The sequence below is a fragment of the Mastigoproctus giganteus genome, chromosome 2 (genome assembly GCF_048544385.1).
Source record: "Mastigoproctus giganteus isolate SK-2022 chromosome 2, ASM4854438v1, whole genome shotgun sequence".
Classification (NCBI taxonomy): domain Eukaryota; kingdom Metazoa; phylum Arthropoda; class Arachnida; order Uropygi; family Thelyphonidae; genus Mastigoproctus; species Mastigoproctus giganteus.
The window spans coordinates 168,744,054-168,771,618 of NC_143576.1; the positions used below are offsets into that span (position 1 = coordinate 168,744,054).

A 27,565-nucleotide genomic window follows, 5' to 3' on the forward strand; every position below is an offset into this window, starting at 1 on the left:
AGCAATAGTGACGAGTGATTTTCTTTCTGTGATTATAGAGTGATCTCCAAAGTGATATTGTTTTGTTTATTTTCTAGTGCAGCAGTTATTTTATTTACTTGAAGTGGTTCTGCACTTTAAAGGTCAAAAGTAAGAACCCAGTAATGCAATCCCTCTTTTTTTTTCTTATTCTTTATATATATCACTAATCAATTCTACTAACTTAAAGAACCACTTGATCACTGGTGGCACTGCTCCTGCCTCCACGTGGTGGGGCTGGTAACCTGGGGGATAAACCAACCCTTAGGGCTAAAAGGAGCAAAGATGGTAACAAATGAATTTCCATGTTTAGAGCCAAATGCTTTCAACAAAGTGACATATACAATACTAACCGTGACTTAATTATGAGAGCATCATTGGACTCAGGGGAGGTTCCCACAGACTGGAGATGTGCAAACGTATCCCCAATTCACAAAGGGGGATCGAAGGGTGACACGAGTAATTACAGATGCAAAAAATAATTTTGATATCATATATTTGGATTTCAGGAAAGCTTTTGACACTGTTGCACATGGAAGACTATTGCACAGAATGGTATTAAGGGTAAGTTGCTACAATGGATAAAAGGATGGTTAAGTGGGAGAAGACAGAGGGTAGTAATCAATGGGTGCTCTTCGTGGACTAATGTTATTAGTGGAGTCCCACAGGGTTCGGTGTTGGATCCACTGTTGTTTTGTATATTTATCAATGATATTGATGAAGGTATATCAGGCTTAATGTCGAAGTTTGCAGATGATACAAAGGTTGGCAGAGTTGTTAATGACAGTAATGGCAGTGTGCTACTGCAACAGGATCTAGATAATTTGGGCAGATGGGCTAAGAAGTGGCAACTGAAGTTTAACCTTAACAAATGCAAAGTACTGCATATGGGTAGAAGTAACCCCAGAGAAACGTACCAACTGTGTTGTACTACATTTAAGGTGGTAGAAAATGAAAAAGACCTGGGAGTAATTGTGCAGTCAGATATGAAGTTTTCTGAGCAATGCAGACAGGCTGCCAGGGCAGGTCATGGGGTTTTGTCAATGATATATAGGAATTTTGCTAGCAGGGAGAAGGAGGTGATTGTCCCTCTGTATAAGGCAATGGTCAGGCCACGCCGTGAGTACTGCGTACGGGTCTGGCGGCCTCATTTTAGGAAGGATGTAGATTTACTTGAGCATGTACAGAGAAGGGCAACAAGATTGGTGAGGGGAATGAAGGGATCCTCTTACCAAGAGAGGCTTAAGTTCTGCAAATTGCAATGGCTGGAGACTAGGCACTTGCGCAGTGATCTGATTGAGGTGTATAAGGCCTTGAATGGGTTGAGCACGCTGAATTCTGATGGGATCCTTCCTCTTGTTCAGATTACGAACCTAAGGGGTCATAAATTCAAATTAAGAAAGGACAGATGTAGAATAGATGTGCGGAAATTTGCCTTTAGCCAGCGGGTGGTTAATTGCTGGAACAAACTTCCATCTGTCATTGTGGAAGTTGATAGGTTGAATAAATTTAAGGAGGAACTGGACAGGCATTTGGAGGGAATGGTGTGTTTTTTTTTTTTTTTGGCTGATGCTGCATAAGCTCATACACTTGCTTTCTTGCATCACATGCCACTACTACTTCTCTCTCCCGAAGAGAATGAAAAAGGACATTGACAGACAGGAATTACCAGCTTTCCTAATAATACATTCTCCATCAACACAACCTGTGAGCAAGCTCTCCCCCTTCATTATTCAGAAATGTCTCGAACATGCCGCAGGTGGTTCACTAAAAATAGTGAAAAGTGTCCAATCTGGAGATTTGTTAATAGAGACTACCAATTCTCAACACTCTGAACTATTATTATGTCTGACATCCTTGAGTGAAATCCCAGTTCAAATCACACCACATACCACCCTCAATTCTTCAAAGGGAGTGATCACTGAATGGGATTTATTGAACATCCCTGAAGATGAAATAGTTCAGGAACTTAAAGAACAAAAATGCACTCAGACAAAAAGGATCATGATCTGTAAAGATGGCAGTTTAGTCCCTACCTGAAGTATAATTTTAACTTTCAGTTCTCCAAATCTACCTGCTTCAGTCAAGGCAGGATATTTAAACTGTCCCGTTCGGTCATATATTCCAAACCCCCTAAGATGTTTTAAATGCCAGAAATTTGACCATTCCCAGACAGCATGCCGTGGAGATGCAGATGCAACATATGCAAACTGTGGGCGTAAAACTCATACACAAACAGAATGTAAGGCATCAATCCGACAGTGTCCAAATTGCAAGGGCAACCACCTGGCATATTCCAAAGACTGCAACCTCTGGAAGTTGGGAAAAAAAATACAAAAGTATAAAATTGAAAATAAAGTTTCCTACCAAGAGGCAAGAAAACAAGTAAAATTAAATATGCCACAATACACCTATGCGTCTGCTACTTACAGATTTCAAGCAGTAGCATGTCAGACGGAAGTGTCCATCCATCCAGACACATCGATCTCAGACTGGGCTCGATCATTCCTCTTGGTCCAGCATCCATCTCCACCAAACATAGTAGACCAATGCAATAATACACCATTGACAGTTCCACCCCAGAGAGTTTCCCATTGTCAAGCAGTGGATATGCAGAAATCTGATCCTGTTGAGGTGAATCAATCTCACCTATCAAGCATGGACACAGATGATACTACCAACTCAGAAGATCTGCTTGAAATACATGCAGGTGATGATATGGAAGAAGGCAATGACTCAAAATGCCCAAATTTTTCAAGAAAAGGAAAATCAAAACCAAACAGATATAAACAAGCCACCTACAAAAAGCAGACAGATTCCTCTTCTGCTCACAAAACCAAATAATGGAACAAATCATACAATGGAATTGCAGAGGATTTCACAGCAATATTGATAACTATGAACTAATTCACCATTACAATCCTGCTGCCATATGTTTATAAGAAAGGAATTTAACAACAAAAATATCCATTTCAGTAAAAAACTATACTATCTTCAGAAAAGATCGATCTGAAACTAACAGCCCCCCCATGGAGGAGTAGCTGTACTAGTGTAATCACAAGTCCTCCTCTAGGCACATTCCATTGCAAACACCATTAGAAGCTGTTGCTACCCGTATAGTAATCGGTATCACATTGACACAATTGGCTTGATATATTTTCCGCTAAATCGTCCATGCACAATTCAGGATCTGGAAAATCTTATTTCTCAATTACTGTCTCCTATCTGTCTATTAGGAGATTTTAATGGACATCATCCATTATGGGGTTCTCTGGTCTCAGACGGACGTGGTCAGCTTATTGAAATGCTACTTGACAGAGAGAATTGAACACTGGCTTACCTACTTACATCCATTTTCCTACTGGGTCAACCACTTCAATAGCTCTCTCAATCTGCTCTCTGATCCTCTTTCCAACTATAGAATGGGCAGTACATGACAATCCTCTAAACAGTGACCATTATCTACTGATTTGTAGCATTCAAACCACCCAGTCCAAACAAATAGAAACAAAAAAGAAATGGAAATTTTCCAAAGCTAACTGGACAAAATTTACCAATCATGTATCTTTTGATGAGGATATCATTGAGTCTTCTGCTATTGACATTGCCACTGATCATATCAAAACACAGATACTAACAGCTGCAACAACCACCATCCCACAGTCTCAAATAAGAAACCATTGTCATACAAATCACTGGTGGAATGGTGTTTGTGACAAAGCAAAAATAGGGAAAAAAAAAAAAAAATGCAGCATGGAACACCTTCTGCAAATATCCCACCGCTGCCAACCTTATTAACTTCAAGAGACTGAGAGCCAAAGCTCATTACATGTAGTGAAAGGCCAAAAAAGATTCATGGATAAAATTTGCCTCATCAATCAACAAAGATACTGATACCCAAATACTCTGGGAAAAAATAAAGAAGCTAAGCAGGAAATATCATATATTGCCTTCTCCTATTATTAACTGGAATGGAAAGGAGATTTCCTCTCCTGGGCAGATTGCCTATGCCTTAGGAACTGTTTTGCGAATTGTCCACCTCAATCGCACATCAACCATCTTTTCAAAAAATTGAAGCTGAGAAAAGGAAACTGAACTTCAAAGCTACATGCCCTTTACTTTATAACCAACCACTCACAATATCTGAACTGAAAGAATCTATATATACCTCAAGAAACAGTGCTTCTGGTCCTGATGGAATTTACTATATAATGCTTCAACATCTCAATCAGAAATTATTATCGTCATTGCTAAAATTTTACAATCAGATATTCTCGGAACATATATTCCCGATTTCCTGGCAACATTCTTATGTAATAGCTATTCCGAAACCTGGAAAAGATCATTCCATTTCTCACAATTATAGGCCAATTTCTCTAACTAGCTGCTTCAGTAAGACTTTGGAAAAAATGGTTCACCGTCGACTCACCTGGTATCTTGAATCCCGAAACATAATCAGTAACAATCAGTTTGGTTTTCGAAAGAACAGATCTTCCCTAGACCTCGTGACAAAAGCTGAGTCAAACTTAAGAAACGCATTCATCAGAAATCAACATCTCATCATGATATGCGTTGATATAGAGTAGACTTTCGATACCACTTGGTGATATGGCATCTTAAGAGATTTCCATTCTATTCATAGGAGAGGTCATTTACCATGTTTTATTCAAGGCTTCCTTTGAGACAGATCTTTCCAAGTTAGATACTGGCAGGTTTTATCTCAACCATACATACAAGAAGAAGGAGTCCCACAAGGCTCTGTTCTTAGTGCCACTCTGTTCTCAATATGAATAAACAATATCACAAATCGCATTCCAAACACTGTTGACTCATATCTCTATGCAGATAATCTTACCATATCATGTCATTCCTAGAATACGAACTATATCGAGAGGCATCTACAAATATCCATAAATAACATTGAATTATGGATGGCACAAAATGGATACAGACTGTAAAGCCAGAAAGCTACACCTATACATTTCTGCAAAAAGCACAGAATGCATCCTGGGCACCTCCATAGCCAGGTGGGCATGAGCAGCAGTGCGTAGCACATGCTTCTTGATTAGATTGGGGTTTGAGCCTGTGACCACCAAATACAGAGGGTGCGGAAACATCAGAGAATGACCACCGCATATCCCCGGAGCAATATGGCCTTAGTTGCTAATCTTCTAAAAACCAAATAACAAACAAACAGAATGCATCCTGAACCTGAGTTGCACTTGGCCAATCACCCTCTACTAATTGTGAACAGTATTCAACTCCTAGGGCTAAATTTTGATAAGAAGTTAAATTTCCAGGAGCACATCAAATATCTAAGAACCACTTGCGCAAAGAAAATGAATATACTCCGGATCATCTCCAGTACATCTTGGGATGCAGATCGTTATACCCTGCTCAAGTCCCTAATTAGATCTCGGCTAGACTACGGAGCACCTCAACTAGGAAGAGTACCTTAGCCTGTCTTGTACCCATCCAACACTTTTTTCTCTTAGGATAGCCCTAAGTGCATACAGAACATCTCCAGTTCAAGGTCTTTACGTTGAGGCTCACGAACTTCCACTTAGCATCAGAAGTAAGATGTTGCTGATGAATTATTCAGCTAAAATTAAAAGCCTGCCTACTCATCCTGTTTGGCCACTATGGCATGAACCTCAGTGGAAAATCCATTATGCAAATAAACCTGGAACAATTCAGCCTACTGCAGAATCTAAGAGAAAGCTGGAACATTCAGCTTGATAATATTCTCAGAGAATCAAAAGATCCAGATCCCCCGTGGACTTCCTTCACACTTTCTTGTGATAATTACTTTGAGCAATGGGGTAAAGGTTCTATAGCAAATATTAACATTTAACAACTACATTTTGCTCACACACAAAAGTACCCCCACTTTACCCAGATCTACACTGATGGTTCAAAGTCTGAGAATTGAGTGGGTGCAGCCGTTGTCTTCCCTAATACAACTGTTTCAATTTCACTTCCAGCCGAATGCAGCAATTATACTGCTGAGCTTCACACCATTAAGCTTGCTTTGAAAAATATCTTACTACTGTGAATAAATAAAAGCATAATATATACTGATTCATAGAGTGCTTTTTTTTGAAAAGCACTTCCTCACCTAACAATCCTTTATTAAAGCTCATAAGACATAAGCTGATGTGTCTACATGAGCTTCGGCAAACTGTTATTTTCTCTTGGAACCCTGGCCACAGTAGTATTCCAGGAAACGAATGTGCAGATGATGCTGCAAAGCATCCTTCCACAATTTCCATCCATCCATCCATTCATCCTTCCAACCTAGCCTCAACAAATGATCTGGTCCCATATCCTGATTATAAACACAATATACGGAGAACATCTATGGAACAATGGACACTTCTGTGGAAAATGCAAACAAATAACAAGCTATTCCAAATAAAATCTGAACCACAATTATGGACTTCTAGCCTTCGTAAAAATAGAAAAGAAGAAGTAATCTTAGCCAGAACTCGAATAGGTCACACTCACCTCACACATCTCTACTTGCTTATAGGAAATGATACTCCTCAGCGTGCGCACTGCTCGCAACCACTTATAGTAAAACATATATTTCTTGGATATAGCTTGTTCAACAGCACCCGACGAACGTGTTTTAGTTTAATTTCAAATCTACAACAATCTCTGTCTCACAATAGCATCATAGATAAAGAAGCAAATCTCTTGGAATTCTTTCTTTATTTAAAACAAATTCAACTGTATGGCCATTTCTAACTGCTGCTCAAGCAGTTTTTATATGTAAAATCAATTGATTTGGGAAGCACGATATGGCCTATGTAGCTCTTGTGCCAGAAAACATTACAACAACAACCATGAATTTTATTAATATCTGAAAATTAAAACGTTTTTAACACCTACCGATGACTCTTAAATGTAAAATACATTAAATGTGCTAGCGGCAGGACACATTATGTACAGAAGTTTTATTATTATTTATTATGATAATTTTATTTACGTGCCTTTTTACAATGATTTTACCAATTATCATAAAAAGGCTCCCTTTTTATGATAATTTCCCTTTTTTTTTTTTTCCCTTTTATAATTACAATATCTGAAAATGCTTAAGTGTTTTTTTTCCCCCCCTCTTAGCGATCACCCAAAGGATCACCACCTCCTTCACCTCCTGTCACACCTTCTACTCCAAAGAAGTCGATTCTAAAACATTCTCCAATGCATTCTCCATATTCTACTATTACATCAAGTATCGCACATGGTAGGTATATGAATATACTGTATTATTATTACAGGGATATTACAAATGATTTTTACCTGCTTAAAATTTATCACAAGGCAATTGTAAATTTATTGTAAGGTAGCAGAACAGTGTTTTGTTTTATGCATCTAAGTAAAGGAAATCTTTAAAAGCTTTTTTCTCCCCTTATTTCTCTCTGACAGACTGATTGTTGGCACATTGACTACTCAGGCCATCATGTACTGGTTCATATAGTAATCTGGTGTATGCAGCCTGTTGCATATTATGTCTGTACAAAATGTATTTGGGCCGATTTTCCCTTTATGCAGGCTGAAAAAGTTACAATAGCTTGGGACAGGAATCCTACATCCTCCCACAAGGGCTGTAGTTAGCTACAACTGTTTAACTACAGCCCAGTTGAAGAAGCCTTTATTAATTCCCATGCTGCTCCTTTTGGGATAGCAGATGCCCAGATATCTCCATCATAAAGTACAACAGGGCGAATACATGTATACCCTATAAGCAGTGGTAGTTTTTAGTCCCTATTGTGGAAATTGTTTCGCAATTCATCTCAGCTTAGGTATCTTTTGAGCCAATATTTGTATATGGTGATGAAAGCTTAATTTTGCATCAAATACTTTCCCAAGGTGGTGGTGATAAGAAACATTAAGGATTGTGTCATTCTTTTCTGCTAATATTTGTTTAGGACTTAATTTGAAAGAAAAATTAATATGAACTGGTTTATCTGGATTGGTTGGCATTGCAAATGGTCCAGGTAAAATGAAAATTGTTTGAGTAACTAACTGATTTGATGTCTTCAGTGACATTATTTCGATCCTTAAATTGATGGATAGCCCAAATGAGCTTGGTATCATTAGCATAAGATACAATATCAGATTGTTTACAGAGAAAGGATGAATGAGTGAACTGAAGAGGAGACCAGAAAGGATGTACGCTGTGAGCAGTTTTAAATGAATAAGTTTTCTTATCAACAGACTATGTAGGTATACTTGTTTGTAGAGGAAAGATGCTAAGAAGCTGAGTGCATTTCCCTTGACTTAATTAGATTGTTCCAGTAACTGTAGCACTTCATGTTGACTGCAGCTTTATGGTTTGTGTAAATTGCTGCTATCTCATAATTGGGTTCAGTCTTGTAGTATACTATCAGTAGGGTAAAAAGGATTAGTGGGTAAAATTTTATTGAATAATTTTGTTAAGGCTGCAAAGAAGAGGGGATGATCAGGAATTGAACTTATGATATTTTATCATAAATGGTGATCATTTCCAGAACAAACTGACATCAGGTAGTTTTCTCTGGAAATGATCAGAAGTGAGCATGAGTATCAAATGTAAGTGAGTCATGACCTTTGAGTCAACCCATACCCTCACTTTAAACTAATTGGTTCAATTGTTGCTTCACCATCCAGTTTTTAAAATGTGCGTTTAAGAAAACACCTGTTATGTCTCTAGGTGCTACCACATGTGATGACCGAATGTCCATCTGATTCATGCACCTGACAGTAACTAGATGTCATCTCTCACAGTAACATGATAAAGACAGCACAAAGTGTGATTTGTGTTGTGCATCAGAAAAGGATTCCTCAACTGGAAAAGTATTATCATATGGAAGAATGCAAGATATGAAGATTGCAAATATGCATCAGATCTTGAAGGATGCAGACATTACCATAATTGTCAGATATCTACTGGTTTGTTCTTTATTCCTCTGGAAGCCACTTTGTTGACAGACTAGGTCCATTAACCCTTTTAAGAGTACATCTGTAGATCTACATTTTTCATGACCTTTAAGCTTTAGGGAATACATATATAGATCAATGTTTTTGAGGGTAGGCAGCATAAAAAAAAAATATGATTTTTAATGTATGAGTTGTTTTGAAAATTTTATGGTTTTATCTGTTTCCAATGTATTGCAGACAGTTTATAATAGATGGCAGCATAAAAATAGTTTTGAAAATCATAGGAGATTGCACCTGTTGATCACATTTGTCTGATTTAGGCTTACAAAAGTGAGCCTAAATCGGAAGTGAGATGAATTAATAAAGTTTTGTGGAATTCAGATCCAGAAGTTGATAGTTCAAATCAAATACATAAATAAACATAGAGGGCAATATGGCATGCATAATACCCACTACATCTGAATTAGCTGTGATTTTACCAGAGGGTATTATTTTCGTTAAGAATTTTTTTTTTAACAGATTTTTTATGATGTTTTTTTTTTTTTTTTTTTAAATTCTGATATGATTTTTTACAGTAATTTTGTTCTAGTATTGGATAGTAAAGTCAAAATCAGAACATATTGATATTTAAAAACATATTAATATTTTAAAGCAGTTGCATAAAGCATTTTACTTTTAAAAAATTTCAAAATTATCTGTAAAAACTCACTCCACAGAGCTACCAATATTGTAAATTCACTCAGTGGGTTGTTATCCATATTCAGCAAACTCACTTGTGAAAAGGTTAAGAAGGTGTCACAGAGACAGTTCTGGGTGTGGAGTGACCAAACAACCAATGGGAATCTGTCAGACCTTTGTCTTTTAGAACAAAATGAAGTGCTAAGTCTGGTATCCAGAGTTTTTCTTGCAGGATGTGGCCATAGAGATAATGGAGAAATTCTGTACCCCACTAATTTTGGAAATTTTTTTTTTTTTGGCACTATAATCTTCCTTTTTAGCTGAACAAACATGACTACCCAAGCTATGGGCTAGATATGCAGATAGTAATAGTAATGGAGGTATGTGTTGCAAGAAAGCAAGCACATGAGCTTATATAGCATCAGCCAAAAAAAAAAATAATTTCACACATGCAAATAGTAATAGTAATGGAGGCATGTGTTGCAAGAAAGCAAGCACATGAGCTTATATAGCATCAGCCAAAAAAAAAAAAAAAAAAAAATTTCACACATCCATTTCCTCTAAAAGTTTATCCAGTTCCTCCTTGTATTTATTTAAGCTATCAACTTCCACAACAACAGATGGAAGTTTGTTCTGGCAATTAACTACCTGCTGGCTAAAGCCAAATTTTGACATATCTATTCTACAACTGTCTTTCCTCAATTTGAATCTATGCCCCCTCAGGTTCATAATCTGAGCAAGCAGAAGAATCCCATCAGAATTCGACGTGCTCAACTCATTCCAGGCCTTATATGCCCAATCAGATCACCTCACCAGTGCCTAGTCTCTAGCTGCTGCAATTTGCAGAACTTAAGCCTTTCTTGGTAAGAGGACCCCTTCCTTTCCCCTCATCAATCCAGGCCTTATATGCCCAATCAGGTCACCTCACCAGTGCCTAATCTCTAGCTGCTGCAATTTGCAGAACTTAAGCCTTTCTTGGTAAGAGGACCCCTTCCTTTCCCCTCATCAATCTTGTTGCCCTTCTCTGTACATGCTCAAGCAACTCTACATCCTTCTTAAAATGGGGCCTCCAGACCTGTATGCAGTCCTCAAGGCATGGCCTGACCATTGCCTTATACAAAGGGATAATCACTTCCTTTTTCCTACTAGCAAAATTCCTATATATCATTGACAATACCCCATGACCTGCTTTGGCAGCCTGTCTGCATTGCTCAGAAAACTTCATATCTGACTGCACAATTACTCCCAGGTCTTTTTCATTTTCTACCGGCCATAGAACCACACAATTGGTACATTTCTCTGGGGTTACTTCTACCCATATGCAGTACTTTGCATTTGTCAATGTTAAACTTCAGTTGCCACTTCTCAGCCATCTGCTCAGCTTTTCTAGATCCTGTTGCAGTAGCACACTGCCATTACTGTCATTAACAACCCTGCCAACCTCTATCATCTGCAAACTTTGACATTAAGCCTGATATACCTTCATCAATATCATTGATAAATATACATCCTTTTTTAGTATGGAATCATGGGAAAGACAGCCTCTTGGAGCTATTTGTTTACCTAAACAATTGTATAAAAATTTCCTTCAAAATAGATACAGAAGAGAAACAACAGCTACCATTCCTTGACACTATGCTAGCCAAAACTCCCAATGGCATTTCAAGGTCTATATATATATATAGGAAACCCATGGATACAAATAACATGCTAAGTTTTAAATTATTCCACCTGTTTGCATCCAAGATCAGAGTAATAAACTCCTATGTCTGAAGAGCCTTACAGTTTTGTAACCAGGAACACTTGCAATAGGAGTTAAGCAACATCAGATACATTATCACATTAAACAGCTATTTTCAGAATGTTACAGAAAATGCCATAATAAGTACCGTTGCAAATTTACATCCCTAAAAATCATCCTAGTTAGAGCTGTACAAGCTCTTTATACATTTCTCTGGGGGTGCTAGGTTGTAGCACTGTTATTAGCATTAGTTGAGGCATATGATGCAAGAAAGCAAGCTTATATAGCATCAGCCAAAAAACACAAAAAAAAAAAACCCTTCCAAGTAAGTTTCACAATATTCAGATATTTTACTTCAGATCAGCATAATCAAAACAACTTCTCTCAAAAAGAAATCAACCTCCATACAATCCCAGCAGCCCTATTTGCTATCTGTAATGTTCATGTAACTTTTCTTACATAGGTGAATCTCACAGGAGAAAAGAATAGAACACAGAAAAAGATACCATAATTCAGAATTGAAGAAATGGAAACAGCAGCCTGTGCCATTGCATGCAGAGACACAAGGGAATACCACAAACCATTAGTTCTGTCTACTGAAAATTTTACTCCAGAAGAACATTCAAATAAATCTTTTTCCATTATTTTAGGAAAGCATCAGTTATCAAGATAGAGCATAGAGCCCATTTCAATCAGTCGTACAGTCGGTCCTCGTATAACACGTGTTTACATTACACGAATTCGATCATACACGATTTATAATTAGGGGAACGATATCTTATATAACACGAACCGAATTTGCTTATGCACGATTCGCCTTTGTGTTTACAAGAAATGGCAGTCGAACGCGGAATCACCCCAACCGAACGCAACACGATAGGAATGAAGAAGATTCTGAAAATGTATTTATGTGTTTTATATCAGTGAAGGGGAAACATATTTCACCATAATAACATAAAAACCAACACAATTCCAGCTATCGATATAATCGCAAATGCAATTAGATGGAGTTTACTACCAGTTTATAACAGATTCCACTAGCAAAAACGAAACTGGAAATTGTTTTTATTATTTTATGGTAGTAACCCCCAGAAATGTGCTTTAGTAAAATGTGGGGTGTTAATAGTGTATCTCGGCCTTTACGGTGTTGTTTATTCAGTTGCTATACGCCCGCAGCTTTGTTTATGTGTATCAAGCGTGCCTCCTCGTTTTGTAATTGCGCTTTATTCCCTGAAAATTAGTAAAATACTTAAAATTAGTAAAAGGTGTGAAAAGGAAGCGTCCTGGCGAAGACACTGCAGATTCAGAGAGAGAGAGAAAAAAAAAGCAATATCGATAAACAGAGGCGGACTGGGTCAAAAATTCTTACCCGGGAAAATTTATAGTGGCCTCATACTACGGTTTATGGCCAAAATCACACCGGCCTCCGGCCCACCGGGATTTCCTGGGTAAGGCCAGTCCGCCTCTGTCAATAGAGAAAAAAATATGAAATTGTGAAACGCTTTGAGTGAAATGAAAGACCATGTGATATTGCACGTACTACAGATACAGACCTAAATGAGGCAACGCCGAGAATTACAAAGAATGCGGAGAAAATAAAAACAACTTTCGTAGCAGGAACAACTCAAAGTGTAATTAAAATCAATTAGATTAAGACACAAGAATTGGAGGAGATGGAACGGCTGTCATCTGTTTGCATAGAAAATCAAACAAAAAACAAGTTTGCTTACGATAGAAGCAAAAGCATTAGCAATATTTTATTACGTAATAGTCATTACGTATTATAAAATACGTAAGTATTTTATTACGACTATTTTATTTAATATAATTTTTTTACGAATAACATACGTATTTTATTCGTAAAAATACTTTTTTAGTATTAAAAAATACTAAAAATACTTTATTATAATATAATAAATAATAAAAAATATTTATTATTTATTATATTATAATAAAAAAATATATATTTTTTATTACGTATTTTAATCGTTATAAAATACGTAAGTATTTTATAACGATTAAAATTACCCGATTATTTATTGTGTTTGGTAATGTTTTGGTTCCAAATGTGTGTTCAATCTTGGGTGGTCGGCACCTAACCCCACTTTTCCCATAGGGCCTGTTGTTTATATTGCACGATTTTGCATTGCACGAGGTTTTCTAGGAACACAACTATCGTGCTATATGAGGACAGACTGTACTTTAAATCTTCCAAGAAGAAATCATGGAAGCAACTAAGAAAATACTACAGCTCCAAAACATACCTTATCTTAATTTACTTCCTAATTCTTTGACCACCCTATCTTGGTTAGTCTCTCCTATTCCACAATCCAGACAAAATATTATTCCTGATGGGTTTGGAACTTAAGCCTTTCTTGTTAAGAGGACCCCTTCTTTCCCCTCACCAATCTTGTTACCCTTCTCTGTACACGCTTAAGCAACTCTACATCCTTCCTAAAATGAGGCCTCCAGACCTGTACACAGTACTCAAGGTGTATAGGTCTGGAGGTCTAGCCTGACCATTGCTTTATACAAAGGGATAATCCCTTATACAGAGGGATAATCACCTCCTTTTCTCTACTATTTCTTTCTCTTTAGTCTACTGCAGTCTAATACCTTATCTTTTAACCATTACACTGGTCAACACGTAAAATGTTACGAAAATGAAAATACCCAATCTTAACTAATTTTATGCTTCTGAATACAAAAATCACATTGAAATTTGTCGATTGGCTCATGTTTTCGAATTATAGTTGGGGTCTCATATTAGCGAGTTACTCTACATTGTCAACTACAGCTCTCTGCAAAAATCCATAGCAACACTGCAGTTTTAGTAGCACCACACTCTTATCACGTGATCAGCAACTGTTGCCTTGCTCAGCATCACGTGATAAATTGTCTCCTCAAATGCGTCATCAACTCTGTTGCAGTAATCCTTGAATATGGCTAGGTACACTGGGTGATTTGTTAACAGTCGTTCTCTGTGATTCTTACTTTTTGCTTAGTATTTGTGTCATGTAAGATTAACATACCCTGTAATTGTGTGAATAGTCTGGATGACTTCTGTAACATGTGGAGATGTCATGTTAGCTTCAAGAAAGCATCCCTTAACTTGAGCCATAAAAAAAGGCCTACTTCTTGTACTTTGGGTGTAAAGTAGGCGACCAGGACAAGAACTGGGCTCCACACACACATGCTGCGCTACCTGTTCATCAAAACTCAATGTGTGGGTGAATTGAAAGGGATGTTTTATGCCTTTTGCAGTGCCCATGATATGGAGGGAGCCAACAAATCACATCAGACTTACTTCTGATGCCTCCTATTATAAATGGTGTCTATTATGAGAAAAGGAATGATGATGAAGAAAGAGTGGACAATGACGTACCCAAATATACCATCTGCAATTCGTCCCGTGCCTCACAGTGAAGTACTACCTAGTCCTGAACCGCCCGACCGTTTCCGTTACCCTCTGATAAAGTTGAATACACTGATGAACATCAACTAGATATACATTAAAAAGTACAGCAACTGTCTACAAGGAATCCACCATTTTTTCCAAAACTTTATCCTTCTGAACCACATAAGATCACAGAAAATGAGCTTAATTACCTCACTGGGGATCTCGAACTGCCGAAGAATAAGGCAAAGCTTTTGGCCTCGAAACTACAACAGTGGAATCTTCTCGATCATTCTGTTAAAGTGACAACATTTTGTACTCGAAATAAAGACTATGATAAATTCTATCAAACAGAAGGTGAACTCACTGTTTGTAAGGATGATGATGGTATAATGGCAGCAATGAACACGAGGCATGTTCCCAAAGAATGGCGACTATTTATAGACACTTCTAAGGTTAGCCTTAAGGCTGTGTTATTACACAATGAAAATATGCTGCCTTTAATACCTCTTGCATATGCCATCCACAAAAAAGAAACTTATGCAAACATGGAGAACATCTTCTTAGGTTTTCACTATCAGAAGTATGAGTGGCAGATATGTGGTGATTTAAAGGTAATCGCCATTTTATTAGGATTACACTGAGTCATGCCAAGGATATGCACTACAAGAAGAGGAGTTCACCTCAGTGAATATCATTAGGACCTGGAATAAAGAATGTAGCATTCGAACCTGTGGTAGATCCAAATAAAATTTTGCTTCCACCACTACACATCAAACTGGGGCTCATAGAAAATTTCGTGAAGGATTTGGAAGTGAATGGTTCTGCATTCACATACTTGCAAGAGAAATTCCCAAGACTTAATACAGAGAAGATTAAGGCAGGTGTTTTCATTGTTCCACAAATAAGGCAGCTTTTCAAAGACGAACATTTCAAATGTGTCCTTAGTGATAGCAAAATCAGTGTGGAAAGCCTTTTAAAATATTTCGACTCGTTTTCTAGGCAGTGTTAAAGCAGGCAACTACAGACAGCTTGTGGAAGATCTCATTACTTATGAAAAACTGGAGTGCAACATGTCATTGAAGATGCATTTCTTGCACTCGCACCTGAATTTCTTCTTGCCAAACTGTGGTGCTGTCAATAATGAACATGGTGAGCCCTTCCATCAAGACATTGCAGCAATGGAACAAAGATAGAAAAGCAAATGAAGTGCCACCATGTTAGCCAATTATTGTTTGATAGTGAAAAGGGATGCTCCTGAAGCTGAATACAAGCGAAAGGCAAAAAGGTCCCATGTTTGATACAGGTATGTTTGTAGTTACATCTTACTGCCATATAAATAAAAAAAAATACCTTGTATAAATATAAAAAAAACTACTTTCTTTGAAAACAAGAGCCAGTCTGCCATTTTAAGCATTTTGGGGTGCTAAACATGGAAATAGTATAGCACCCCAAAATCTATAAAGTAAACTTATTTTCATGGCTTTATTCTAGCCAGAATAAAGCAAGGTGAATCATTTAACACAGACATCTTTATAATCAACAAGTCAACATTATCAATAAACATCTTTTGTGATCTCAACCTACTACCGATACATTGTACCAAGTATAATAGGTACTATAGGTTCTGATGCTGTTTTTAATAAAATAATCAACATCTGATTTGCCCATATTCCACTGGCTCTGTTTGTGAGATTATCATAAAAGTGGCAAACCAGATAAGTTGTACTAGCTGTAAGAGATTGAAGTACACCCATCAGCTGTACTCCAATCTCTCTCACCCCAGTTTACTCGTAAGTAAACTGGGGTGACATTAGTAGTGGCATATGATGAAAGCAAGCTTATATAGCATCAGCCCAAAAACAAAAAACCTTTCCATTTTATCATCCATTTCTTTTAAAAGTTTGTTCAGTTCTTCCTTGAATCTATTTAAGCTATCAACTTTCAAAATGACAGGTGGCAGTTTATTCCAGTAATCAACCACTAAAGGCAAATTTCCCCACTTCTATTCTGCAAATTTCTTTCCTCAATTTGAATTTAGCCAAAGCGTGGTTAATCATCTCGCAGGTGCCTAGTCTCGAGATGCCGCGATTTGCAGAAATGAAGCCTTTCTTGGTACAAGCATTCCTTTGTTCTCCTCACCAATCTCATTGCCCTTTCCTGTACTCATCCGAGCAGCTCTACATCCTTCCTAAAATAATGCCTCCAGACCTGTTTGCAGTACTTAAGGTGTGGCCCGACTGTTGCCTTATATAAAGGGATAATCACCTCCTTATCTCTACTAGCAGGGTTCCTGTATATCACTGACAAGACCCCATGAGCTGCTCTGGCAGCCTGTCTGCACTGCTCTAAAAACTTCATATCTGACTGCACAATTAACCCCAGGTCTTTTTCATTCTTCACTGTCCTGAGTGTAGATCAGTACTTCACATTTGTCAACATTAAACTTTAGTTACCACTTCTCAGTCCATCTGCCCAACTTTTCTAGATCCTGTTGCAGAAGTGTACTGTCATTAACCCTGCAAGCCTTTGTATCATCTGCAAACTTGGACGTTAAGCCTAATATACCTTCATCAATATCATTGATAATATAAAAAACAAAAATGGTCCCAACATCGAACTATGGGGTACTCTACTAATAACATTAGTCCACGAAGAGCAGTGTCCATTGATTACCACTCTGTCTTCTCCCACTCAACCAACCAACCCTTTATCCATAGCAGCAACTTGCCTCTAATACCATACTGCTCCAAGCGACATGGTGTTAAAGCAATCTTTTATGTGCAACATTATCAAAAGCTTTCTTGAAATCCAAGTATATGATTATATTTTGCATCCAGTTCCTTTGTGACTGTATCATGGTATCCATTCAAATTGGTTAGGCAAGAATTCCCCTTAACAAACCCATGCTGTGTCTGAACTATAACTGCAGTCTTGTTTAGATGATCCTGCATTGCTTCTTTAACCAGGTGCTACATTATTTTCCTGGGAACAGAAATTAAACTAACAGATCTGTAATTACTTGTGTCACCCTCTGATACCCCTTTGTGCGTTGGGGATATATTTTTGCATTTCCACCCTGTGGGGACCTCCCCCGAATTCAAGGATGTGCTCTCATAATTATGGCTATGGGTTTGCTTACTTCCTTTGCTGCCTCCTTTAATACAAATGGATAGATCAAATTCACCCCAGGTGCCTTACTTATATTTAACTTCAACAATTTTTCCTCCACTTTTCTCTCAGTTATTACAAAATCATTTAGTTTCCTATTAGAGTTTGATTAACTTCTAGCCTCCCTTCACTTCCCTGCAGAATTCCTCATGTGTGAATGTAGATACGAAATACTCATTAAGTTTTTTCAGCTACCTAAGCAGGATCATCAACAGTTGAACCATCAATATCAAATAGATCAATCTGATTCATCCCCTTCCTTCTAGAGTTTACATAGGTAAAGAAATCTTTGCTGTTTTTCTTTGTATTCTTTGCCAAAGATAACTAGTAATATGTGTCTTTGCTTGTCTAACTTTCTTTGCCTAGCTGATATCTACCATAGGCTAATAATTTATATGCATTCCATGTAGTGTTGGCTAATAATTTATATGCATTCCATGTAGTTTTTCTTCTCTGCCACGAGTCTCATTTAGGCCTAAACCTTGAACAGTGTTTCTTAGTTGGCATGAAAAGCAGGAACATCATCAGTGGGTTCCACTGTATATAATTTAAAAACTGTCTGAGACCACCATATTCACCTTTATGAAACCAAAGACCCCCTTCCCTTTACCCCCGATAGTAGTTACATCTTAAAGCACATCCTACATCAGTACACTGCCACCTAGTGGTTCCTTTATCTACAGATTCTTAATGCATGAATAAATCACTGCTGAACAGTCAGATCAAGAGTCTCACTCCCTCTGATTGCCTCTCGAACATGCTGCTGTAGAAAAAATAGTCATCCAATAAATCCACAAAAGGCTTGCTAGTGTGCGAGTGACCAACCAACAAGTTCCAGTCAATATCAGAAAAATTAAAATATTCTATTATAAGACATTCTGATTTACTGGCCCACTCTATTTCTCTGTACAGTTGTTCATCATAACACACTCTTATTTCCCTAGTGCTTATGTCACACCAAACTGACTGAGTTGCACTGGCCACCCATGTCAACTGGATGCACTGCCTTAGATTTTATGTGTTTCCTAACTAACAATGTAATCCCTCCTCCCTTCCTATCCCGTCTGTCCTTTCTGTACACTTAAGGTTCTCAGCTTGTCTGGAAACTTCAGTTAGTGAAATTTTCCAGATAGTAGTCCCTGATGTGCTTCCATGTGGCTAGGGATGGGAGTCAGGGGGGCATGGAACCAGGTGTCCCCCCACCCCCTGGCTGCGAAGTACAAGGTGCCGGCACTCAACAATGTTAATCTCAAGTTGCCACTTCTCAGCCCATTTTCCCAACTTATCTAGATCCAGTTGGAGTAGCATACTGTCGTTAACAACCCTGCCAATCTTTGTATCATCTGCAAACTTGGATATGAAGGTATATCAGGTTTAATGTCCAGGTTTGCAGATGATACAAAGGTCGGCAAGGTTGTTAACGACAGTAAAGACAGTATGCTACTCCAACTGGATCTAGATAAGTTGGGAAAATGGGCTGAGAAGTAGCAACTGAAGTTTAACATTGACAAATACAAAGTACTGCATTATGCTCAAACATTGACAATTGCAAAGTACTGCATTATGCTCAAACATTGACAAATGCAAAGTACTGCATATGGGTAGTGATAACCAAATTGAAACTTACCAACTCTGTGGTACTACACTCAGGGAAGTGAAAAGTGAAAAAGACCTAAGGGTAATTGTGCAGTCAAATATGAAGTTTGCTGAGCAGTGCAGATGGGCTGCCAGGGCAGGTCATGGAGTCTTGTCGATGATATATATATATATATATATATATATATATATATATATATATATATAGGAATTTTGCTAGCAGGGACAGGGAGGTGATTTTCCCATTATACAAGGCAATGGTCAGGCCACACCTACAGGTCTGGAGGCATCATTATAAGGAAGGATGTAGAGTTGCTAGAACGAGTACAAAGAAGGGCAAAAAGATTGGTGAGGGCAATAAAGGGGTGCTCTTACCAAGAAAGGCTTAAGTTTTGCAAATTTCAGTGCCTGGAGAGTAGGCACCTGCGAGGTGATCTGATTGAAGTGTATAAGGCCTTGAATGGGTTGAGCAAGCTGAATGCTGATGGGATTGACTCTTGCTCAGACTAAGAACCTGAGGGGGCACAGTTTCAAATTGAGGAAAGATAGTTGTAGAATGGATGTGCGGAAATTTGCCTTTAGCCAGCAGCTAGTTGATTGGTGAAACAGGCTTTCATCTTTTGTTGTGGAAGCTAATAGCCTAAATAAATTTAAGGCTGTGCTGGACAGGCATTTGGAACGAATGGAGGGATGAAATGGGGGAGTGTTTTTTTTTTTTTTTTTTTTTTTTGGTTGATGCTGCATAATCTTGCTTTCTTGCATCATATGCTTCTACTAATGCTACATACAATGCAACAGCACATGAAAAATGTGTAACCCTCAGAAGCTAAACATTTACAGCCAATCTCTGGTGCATCATGCCTCTGATACTTGCAAACCACTTGTACAAGATAAATCATAAATACATTATATGTTTTTAACTGCTCCACAGCCACTGATCTTCTGGAAACCACAGGTAGCATCTTTTCTGCCCTTGAATGTAAGGAGGAACTCACAGTCACTTATTTAAATGTTCAGATTATTATTCATGTCAGTCACTCCACCCAACCAATACATCCCCTCCCAAGAATCCCATCATCTCAGATGATTTAAAGATTCTCATCCTGGTCACTCCAAACATGATTGATCTCATTCAGGTCACTGTTGCAATAGATGCCAAATTTTCAAAAATTATTTCTTATTTCAGGCAATTTTGCTCTTGTGTCATCCTGTAAATTGGAAGTTATTCTCATCATTTATGGCTCCAACCATAGAGAATATTTTGATCCTAACATTCTCAGTCCACACAGGTCCCAAAGTAACATTCAATCCAAAACTGCAGTTTTTGTCAGTATCTCAACATGCTCACATCATGTTGTGAGTCTTAGTTGGATTTCCAAGCAGTACCTCCATCTGAATTTATCAATGAACCCATAGTAATGAGAAGATACAATAGGGCCTTAATCTACTTCTCTTCTGCTTAGTGGAAATCTGGGTTCATGAAGCCTATCCTTGCTGAAATGTTCTTGACTGCTCAAGTCGACTAGTTCGAAATCCTAGCTCCCACAACAGAACTAAACAATAGCTCTATTATTATTATTACTGTGGGGCTTTAAGAAAGAGTAGAAACCTATGTAGTGCACAGTTATTTAAATTAACATAATGATTCTATATTTATTTACCTATTTAACCATCTGTTTCTTCTCCACGCTATGAGGTTTACTTGGTCATTTGTGCTCCTATGATCTGTCTAACAGTGAAATTAAGGAATACTTGCCTATCCTACTTGTCATTAAGCACTTACAAAACAATAATGTGTCACCTGATGTACTTATATGTTTTACCTCGATGGCATGCTCCACATGGCCGAACCTCACGCTATATTCCAGCAAAACTGAGCAAATTATGGACCTCAAAAATTTGTGATCCGTCAGTGAAATCCCGAGCTGAGATCCAACAAATTGTGCTCTAACTGTGTTATACAACCTAGAAAACATGTATCTAGTGACTTCCCCCCCACCTCCCTGCCACGGTAGTATGTGAACTTTTGCTGTGCATCTTATAGTATTTTCGATGTCACTACTTCCCTATAGGGAAGTAATCCAATTGTAGCGCCTGGCTGTTCCCCCCTCCCCATGACTTTAAAACTTTAAAAACGTATTACCAACCTCATACTAAAGCTACGAACTTGTAGCAGGTGATGTTCTGCACCCCTCAACGGGCACTTTCATGAGAAATCACAATAATCTCGATCCAACCGAATTGACTCGATAATCCGGATACCATTCAACATGGAGGGAAAAAGTGACAAAAACAGAGATGACATCCAGCAGACCCAGAATGATGATTCTATCACCATTGAACAACATGAAGAAGTGGCAGCCCCCATTCAGGGGCACCCCAGACAGGCAAAAGAAAGAACAGAAAAACAATTCCCAAATCGGAGCGGGAAACACACGCTCACAGACAGAGCTGAAGGAACTAAGAGAAATACAAGACTACCAAACAAATGAAAAAGATGCCACTGAGGACAAGCCACCGGAGCGCCCCCCCCGACCTTACTCTCCTGGATGGCACTGTACACGAAAAGTCAATGTTCCTAAAGCTGCCCTTGAAACCCTGTTTAAGGAACCAACAAACAGGGTAACCACAGGCCTTAGACCCCAGATTGTCAACTTGTGGAATAAGCTCGATACGCTCCTGATAGAAACATTCCTACAGAGTGAAAGAGTAACGACAAAGCTCCAAGCATACATGGAGTGTGTGGCAAACCAAATGCCACAGCGTGTCCCCACATATGGTGAGACGCTGAGGAATCCTTCTAGTAAACCAAGTACTAGTCAGCCAGCAAAAAGAAAAACTCTCTTATCAACACCACACCTAATACTCCTCAAACCAGCCACCTCCGAAACACCACAGACAAGTGAGCAGATAAAGGAAACTATAATCACCAACCTATCCAATGTCTAAAAAATACACAAATCAAGTCCATTAGAAAAACAAGAAATACGGGAGTGATAATAGAAACTGTGACTGAGGAAGATGCAGCCAGAATCCTCAACACCACCAAAATCTTTACAATTGGACCTGAGCACTGAGCCTCCAAAACAAAAAGGACCAGCAATCATAATATTTGACACTGCAAAGGACACAGAACCAGAAATAATAAGAAATGAATTCTACCACAAGAACTTTCAACAAAGCTTCCCAGATGAGGACCCTGCTTCCTTGGTCACACCAAAGTACCAGACCAAGTCGCGCACAGGAACGACAATTAACTGGGTGTTGGAACTTGCCCCCAGAGCATGGCAGGTAATACACCAGCAACCGCGAGTCTTTCTAAACTGGGACAGCCACCGTTTTAAAGAACATGTGGCCTCCCCAAATGCTTTAGATGTTGTCGCTTTGGCCACATGACTCACACATGCACTCAAAGCGAGCCCACCTGTGGTCATTGTGGACAAAAAGGTCATGGCTACAATACATGCCAGAACAGTGTGGATGAGCCAACCTCTGCCAATTGTAAGGCACAAAATCTACAGCACACCCATTCAGTAAGAGATAGTAAATACCCAGTTTACCTAAAAGCCAAAAGTGCCCAACAAACCAGAATAAATTATGGGTACCATCCACAAACAGTACAACTCCACCAAGTTAAAAATTTTGTAAAACAATACCCAGAGAGCAATTGCTGTAGCAGGACAACTCTGCCATAAAGCAGACGAGGAGAATATCAATATTCTCCTTCTTCAAGAGCCATACACTAATGCAAAGGAAGTCGGAGGCTATCCCCTGACATATAAAATAGTCCACTGCCAGAATGACACCCCTTGGGCTGACATACTTGTATGTAACCCCCCAGGATTACTCGCTTCTGCCACTCTTGGGTTGCATATGCCCACATAATTGGACCAGTCGGCGAATTTTACGCCATATCAATGTACTGCAGACCTGGACGACATCTCCCCCATCAACTATCTGCAAAACCTCATACAGGAGCTACCAAATGCCAACATCCTGCTCAGTCGATCTCCCATTTGGTACAGTGAAACACCAGAATGACGTGGCTCCAGGAACGGACAACTTCTTGAGGAATATCTGACCAATGGCCATCTCACTATTCTGAACCAGCCAGTAATCTCCCTACATATTCCAGCACTATGTGGGAGTCTACAATAGATAGCTCACTTGCTACAAGATCCTTAGCAAGCCACATAACAAACTGGACAGTACATGAAGACTAGTCAATGTCCAATCATCATGCCATCAGCTACCAACTTCTCCGTACAATCGCTCAAATCACCACAGCAAGACTCCGACAGCAAAGATACTCCATTAACAAAGCAGACTGGAACTGCTTTAAAGAAGCCATTCAAAATATCCAACCAAATATGGATGTAAACAATAGATCTGCCAACCGCCTGGACTTATACCAATGAGCTGTCACTGACACCATCACAAAGGCAGCAGACTCTGCCATCAAAAAGAAGATACCCACCCCTGGTGCTGTTCCCTGGCAGTGCCGGGAACTCCAGACTCTCAGATATTAAGTTAATACCAAGAGACAAGCATTCCAATGCGCTCGCAGATCCTGGCCTCTGGCAGAAGTCGATGTTCTGCACCAGTGCTACCGGAAGGCAAGAAATAGATACACTGCAGTGATCAGGCAGAGGAATAAACTCTCCTGGGAGCATCTTGTATCCACCATTGTAAATGACAACCCCTGGGGGGAGGGGCCTACAGGATCACCACAAACATTGGCTTGTATTGATTGGAAATATCCTGTACACTGTCTACAAACCAGTGATTCTCCCCAACACATTGGAACAAGACACCCTATGCACAGAAAAAGAAAACTACCACACGGATCAAATGGAAGCCCCCTTCATGGAGACCGAATTCGCCCTGGAAGCCTACAAACTACGGAACAGGAAAACCCCGGGACTCGATCTCCTAGAACTGGAGATTACCAAGAAGACTATTGAACATGCACCTCAGCTGTTCCTAAACCTTTTTAACAATTGCCTCCAAAATGGATACTTCCCCCTGGACTGGAGAAAAGCCGATGTCCGACTAATTTTAATGAACCCGTCGAAACCTCAAGACTGTCCAAAATCCTACCATCCCATCGCCCTTCTTTCTATCATAAGCAAAACCTTGGAATACCTCCTCTGACAATGTATTGATATCCACTTCAAAAAAGGCAAATCCACAACAGATGCCCTCGATAACATAATCAACACTTGCAACCAAAAATACTTCCTAATGATAACCAATGCTTTTGCCGGGGCGTTTGACACTCTCTGGTGGCCAAGCATCCTTGGCAGACCCAGACAGGCTAAACTACCAAGCAACTTATATAGTTGCATAAAACACTACCTCTCCCAAAGGACCATAGAAGTAAGAGCACCCTACTGCCAAGTAAACCGACAAGTCCATTGAGGCTGCCCACAGGGCTCAGTTCTCGGTCCCCTTCTTTGGAGCATAGTCCTTGATGAATTCCTCAACTTGGACCTCAGCAATGTCAGTGCCAATGATTTTGTACTGATGCTGGCTGCAGATTACAGAGTCCAATTGGAGGCCTCCGCCAATAGGGCAATCTCCACCCTGCAGAACTGGGCAAAGCACCACCATCTAGCAATCTCCCCTACCAAGACCCAATCAATCCTCCTGGAAGGCCATCTCGACTTGAACAGACCACAAATCAAGATTCACAATAAAACGATCAAGCTTGTAGCACAGCTAAAATACCTTGGCATATACCTGGATAAAAACCTCTCCTTTCAACCTCACCTGCTCTACATACAAAAGAAGATGAAAAGCTACACCGCATTAGTCGCAAAAATAACAAGAAAAACATAAGAAAAAATAACAAGGGATTAAAAAGAACCCTCACCCTATTCTACAAAGCAGTATTTATACCAACCGTCACCTACGCTGCTGCCATTTGGTACAGTAAAGCAACCACCCATCAATCAAAGGAAGCTGGACACGATACAGCATTCGATGCTGCTCAGTACCACATGCACATGCAGCACTGTTAGTACACATATCCTTCAGGTCCTTGTGGGTACCCTCCCACTGGACCTGGAGGTCATCGGACAGGGCATGTTGGCAAACCTGTCCAATGGGAAGACAACTACTTTCCTAGACTATACTACAGACATAACGTTTGGCCGACGGAAGAAAGAGGACTCACCACCTACCTACAAAAGATTTGGCAGCAGAGATGGGAGACCTCTGGAAAAGGGGCAATAACCAAGAAATTTATACTGGATGTAGGCAAAACCTTCATCCAGTATAAACACAACTGCATCACAGATCGAGCGACCCTAGCCAACAACGAATGAGTGACATCACTCTGCAAAGGTCATCAAACAAGCACAATGAGCAGGACCGAAGACATTGCACGTGACCACACTCACGAATGACTGTAAAAGAAGACAACATCAAGAAGAATTAGTGACTCCACTAATGTTATTAGTGGAGTCACTAAGTCACTGTGGGACTCCACTAATGTTATTAGTGGAGTCCCACAGGGTTCAGTGTTAGGTCCATTGTTGTTTTGTATATTTATCAATGATATTGATGAAGGTATATCAGGCTTAATGTCGAAGTTTGCAGATGATACAAAGGTTGGCAGGGTTGTTAATGACAGTAATGGCAGTGTGCTACTGCAACAGGATCTAGATAATTTGGGCAGATGGGCTAAGAAGTGGCAACTGAAGTTTAACCTTGACAAATGCAAAATACTGCATATGGGTAGAAGTAACCCCAGAGAAACATACCAACTGTGCTGTACTACACTTAAGGTGGTAGAAAATGAAAAAGACCTGGGAGTAATTGTGCAGTCAGATATGAAGTTCTCTGAGCAATGCAGACAGGCTGCCAGGGCAGGTCATGGGGTTTTGTCAATGATATATAGGAATTTTGCTAGCAGGGAAAAGGAGGTGATTATCCCTCTGTATAAGGCAATGGTCAAGCCACGCCTCGAGTACTGTGTACAGGTCTGCAGGCCTCATTTTAGGAAGGATGTAGATTTACTTCAGCGTGTACAGAGAAGGGCAACAAGATTGGTGAGGGGAATGAAGGATCCTCTTACCAAGAGAGGCTTAAGTTCTGCAAATTGCAGTGGCTGGAGACTAGGCACCTGCGCGGTGATCTGATTGAGGTATATAAGGCCTTGAATGGGTTGAGCACGCTGAATTCTGATGGGATCCTTCCACTTGTTCAGATTACGAACCTAAGGGGGCATAAATTCAAATTAAGAAAAGACAGATGTAGATTAGATGTGCGGAAATTTGCCTTTAGCCAGCGGGAGGTTAATTGCTGGAACAAACTTCCATCTGTCATTGTGGAAGTTGATAGGTTGAATAAATTTAAGGAGGAACTGGACAGGCATTTGGAGGGAATGGTGTGATGATTTTTTTTTTTTTTTTTTGGCTGATGCTGCATAAGCTCATACACTTGCTTTCTTGCATCAAATGCCACTACTACTAAAAGAACTGGACTAGAAGACAACATCCCAAGTTGAAACCTGCGTTTTAAGCATGACAAAATACCGGACCAGACCATGTATGACAGTGCAGCTACACTGCTGAATGCCACTATTGGCGATCTTAACCTGGTTCCCTTTCAAATCCCCTTCCCTTGGCAGGGGAGGAGATGGGCCCCTGTCTCCTCCCCCAGGGGTCCCTCTCCTTTTTCCTGGTGAGACGTGGGCCTGACTCTCTGGAGTCGCCTTCTCTATTGTCCCTATATTTCTACCTCTTCTTCCCCAGCCTTCAGTCTCCCTTCACTCTATCTGCATGCCAGCGAATGCCCTACCCTTCCAAATTTAACTACACCCAAATTGCTTTGCCCACAAAACTTTCGGCCCTTCAAATTCTAGCGCTATCCCTGCAGCGATCATTCCACGTGTGTACGAGCTTCTTTTTTTTAAGGTCATAGTCACTGAAATCTCAGGAAATTAGGTGGCAGGACCTGCCAGAATGACTATCTTAAACTACTGGTGTACCTGGTCTGCCTCCATGGGGCGAAGTGTGGGCAATGTCGAGCCT

The 27,565-nt window shown here is 39.5% G+C and overlaps 1 protein-coding gene across 4 annotated transcripts in view; it reads left to right on the forward strand.

The window, feature by feature from the left end:
* Nucleotides 1–27,565, forward strand: part of LOC150089733 (chloride channel protein 2-like) — a 564,677-nt gene that overhangs the window by 446,588 nt on the left and 90,524 nt on the right. For all 4 annotated transcript variants that reach the window (XM_090368771.1, XM_090368772.1, XM_090368774.1 and 1 more), the window contains one exon: nt 7,144–7,267. In XM_090368771.1, the coding sequence (XP_090224897.1) occupies nt 7,144–7,267 (124 nt within the window). The remainder of the gene's footprint in view (nt 1–7,143; nt 7,268–27,565) is intronic.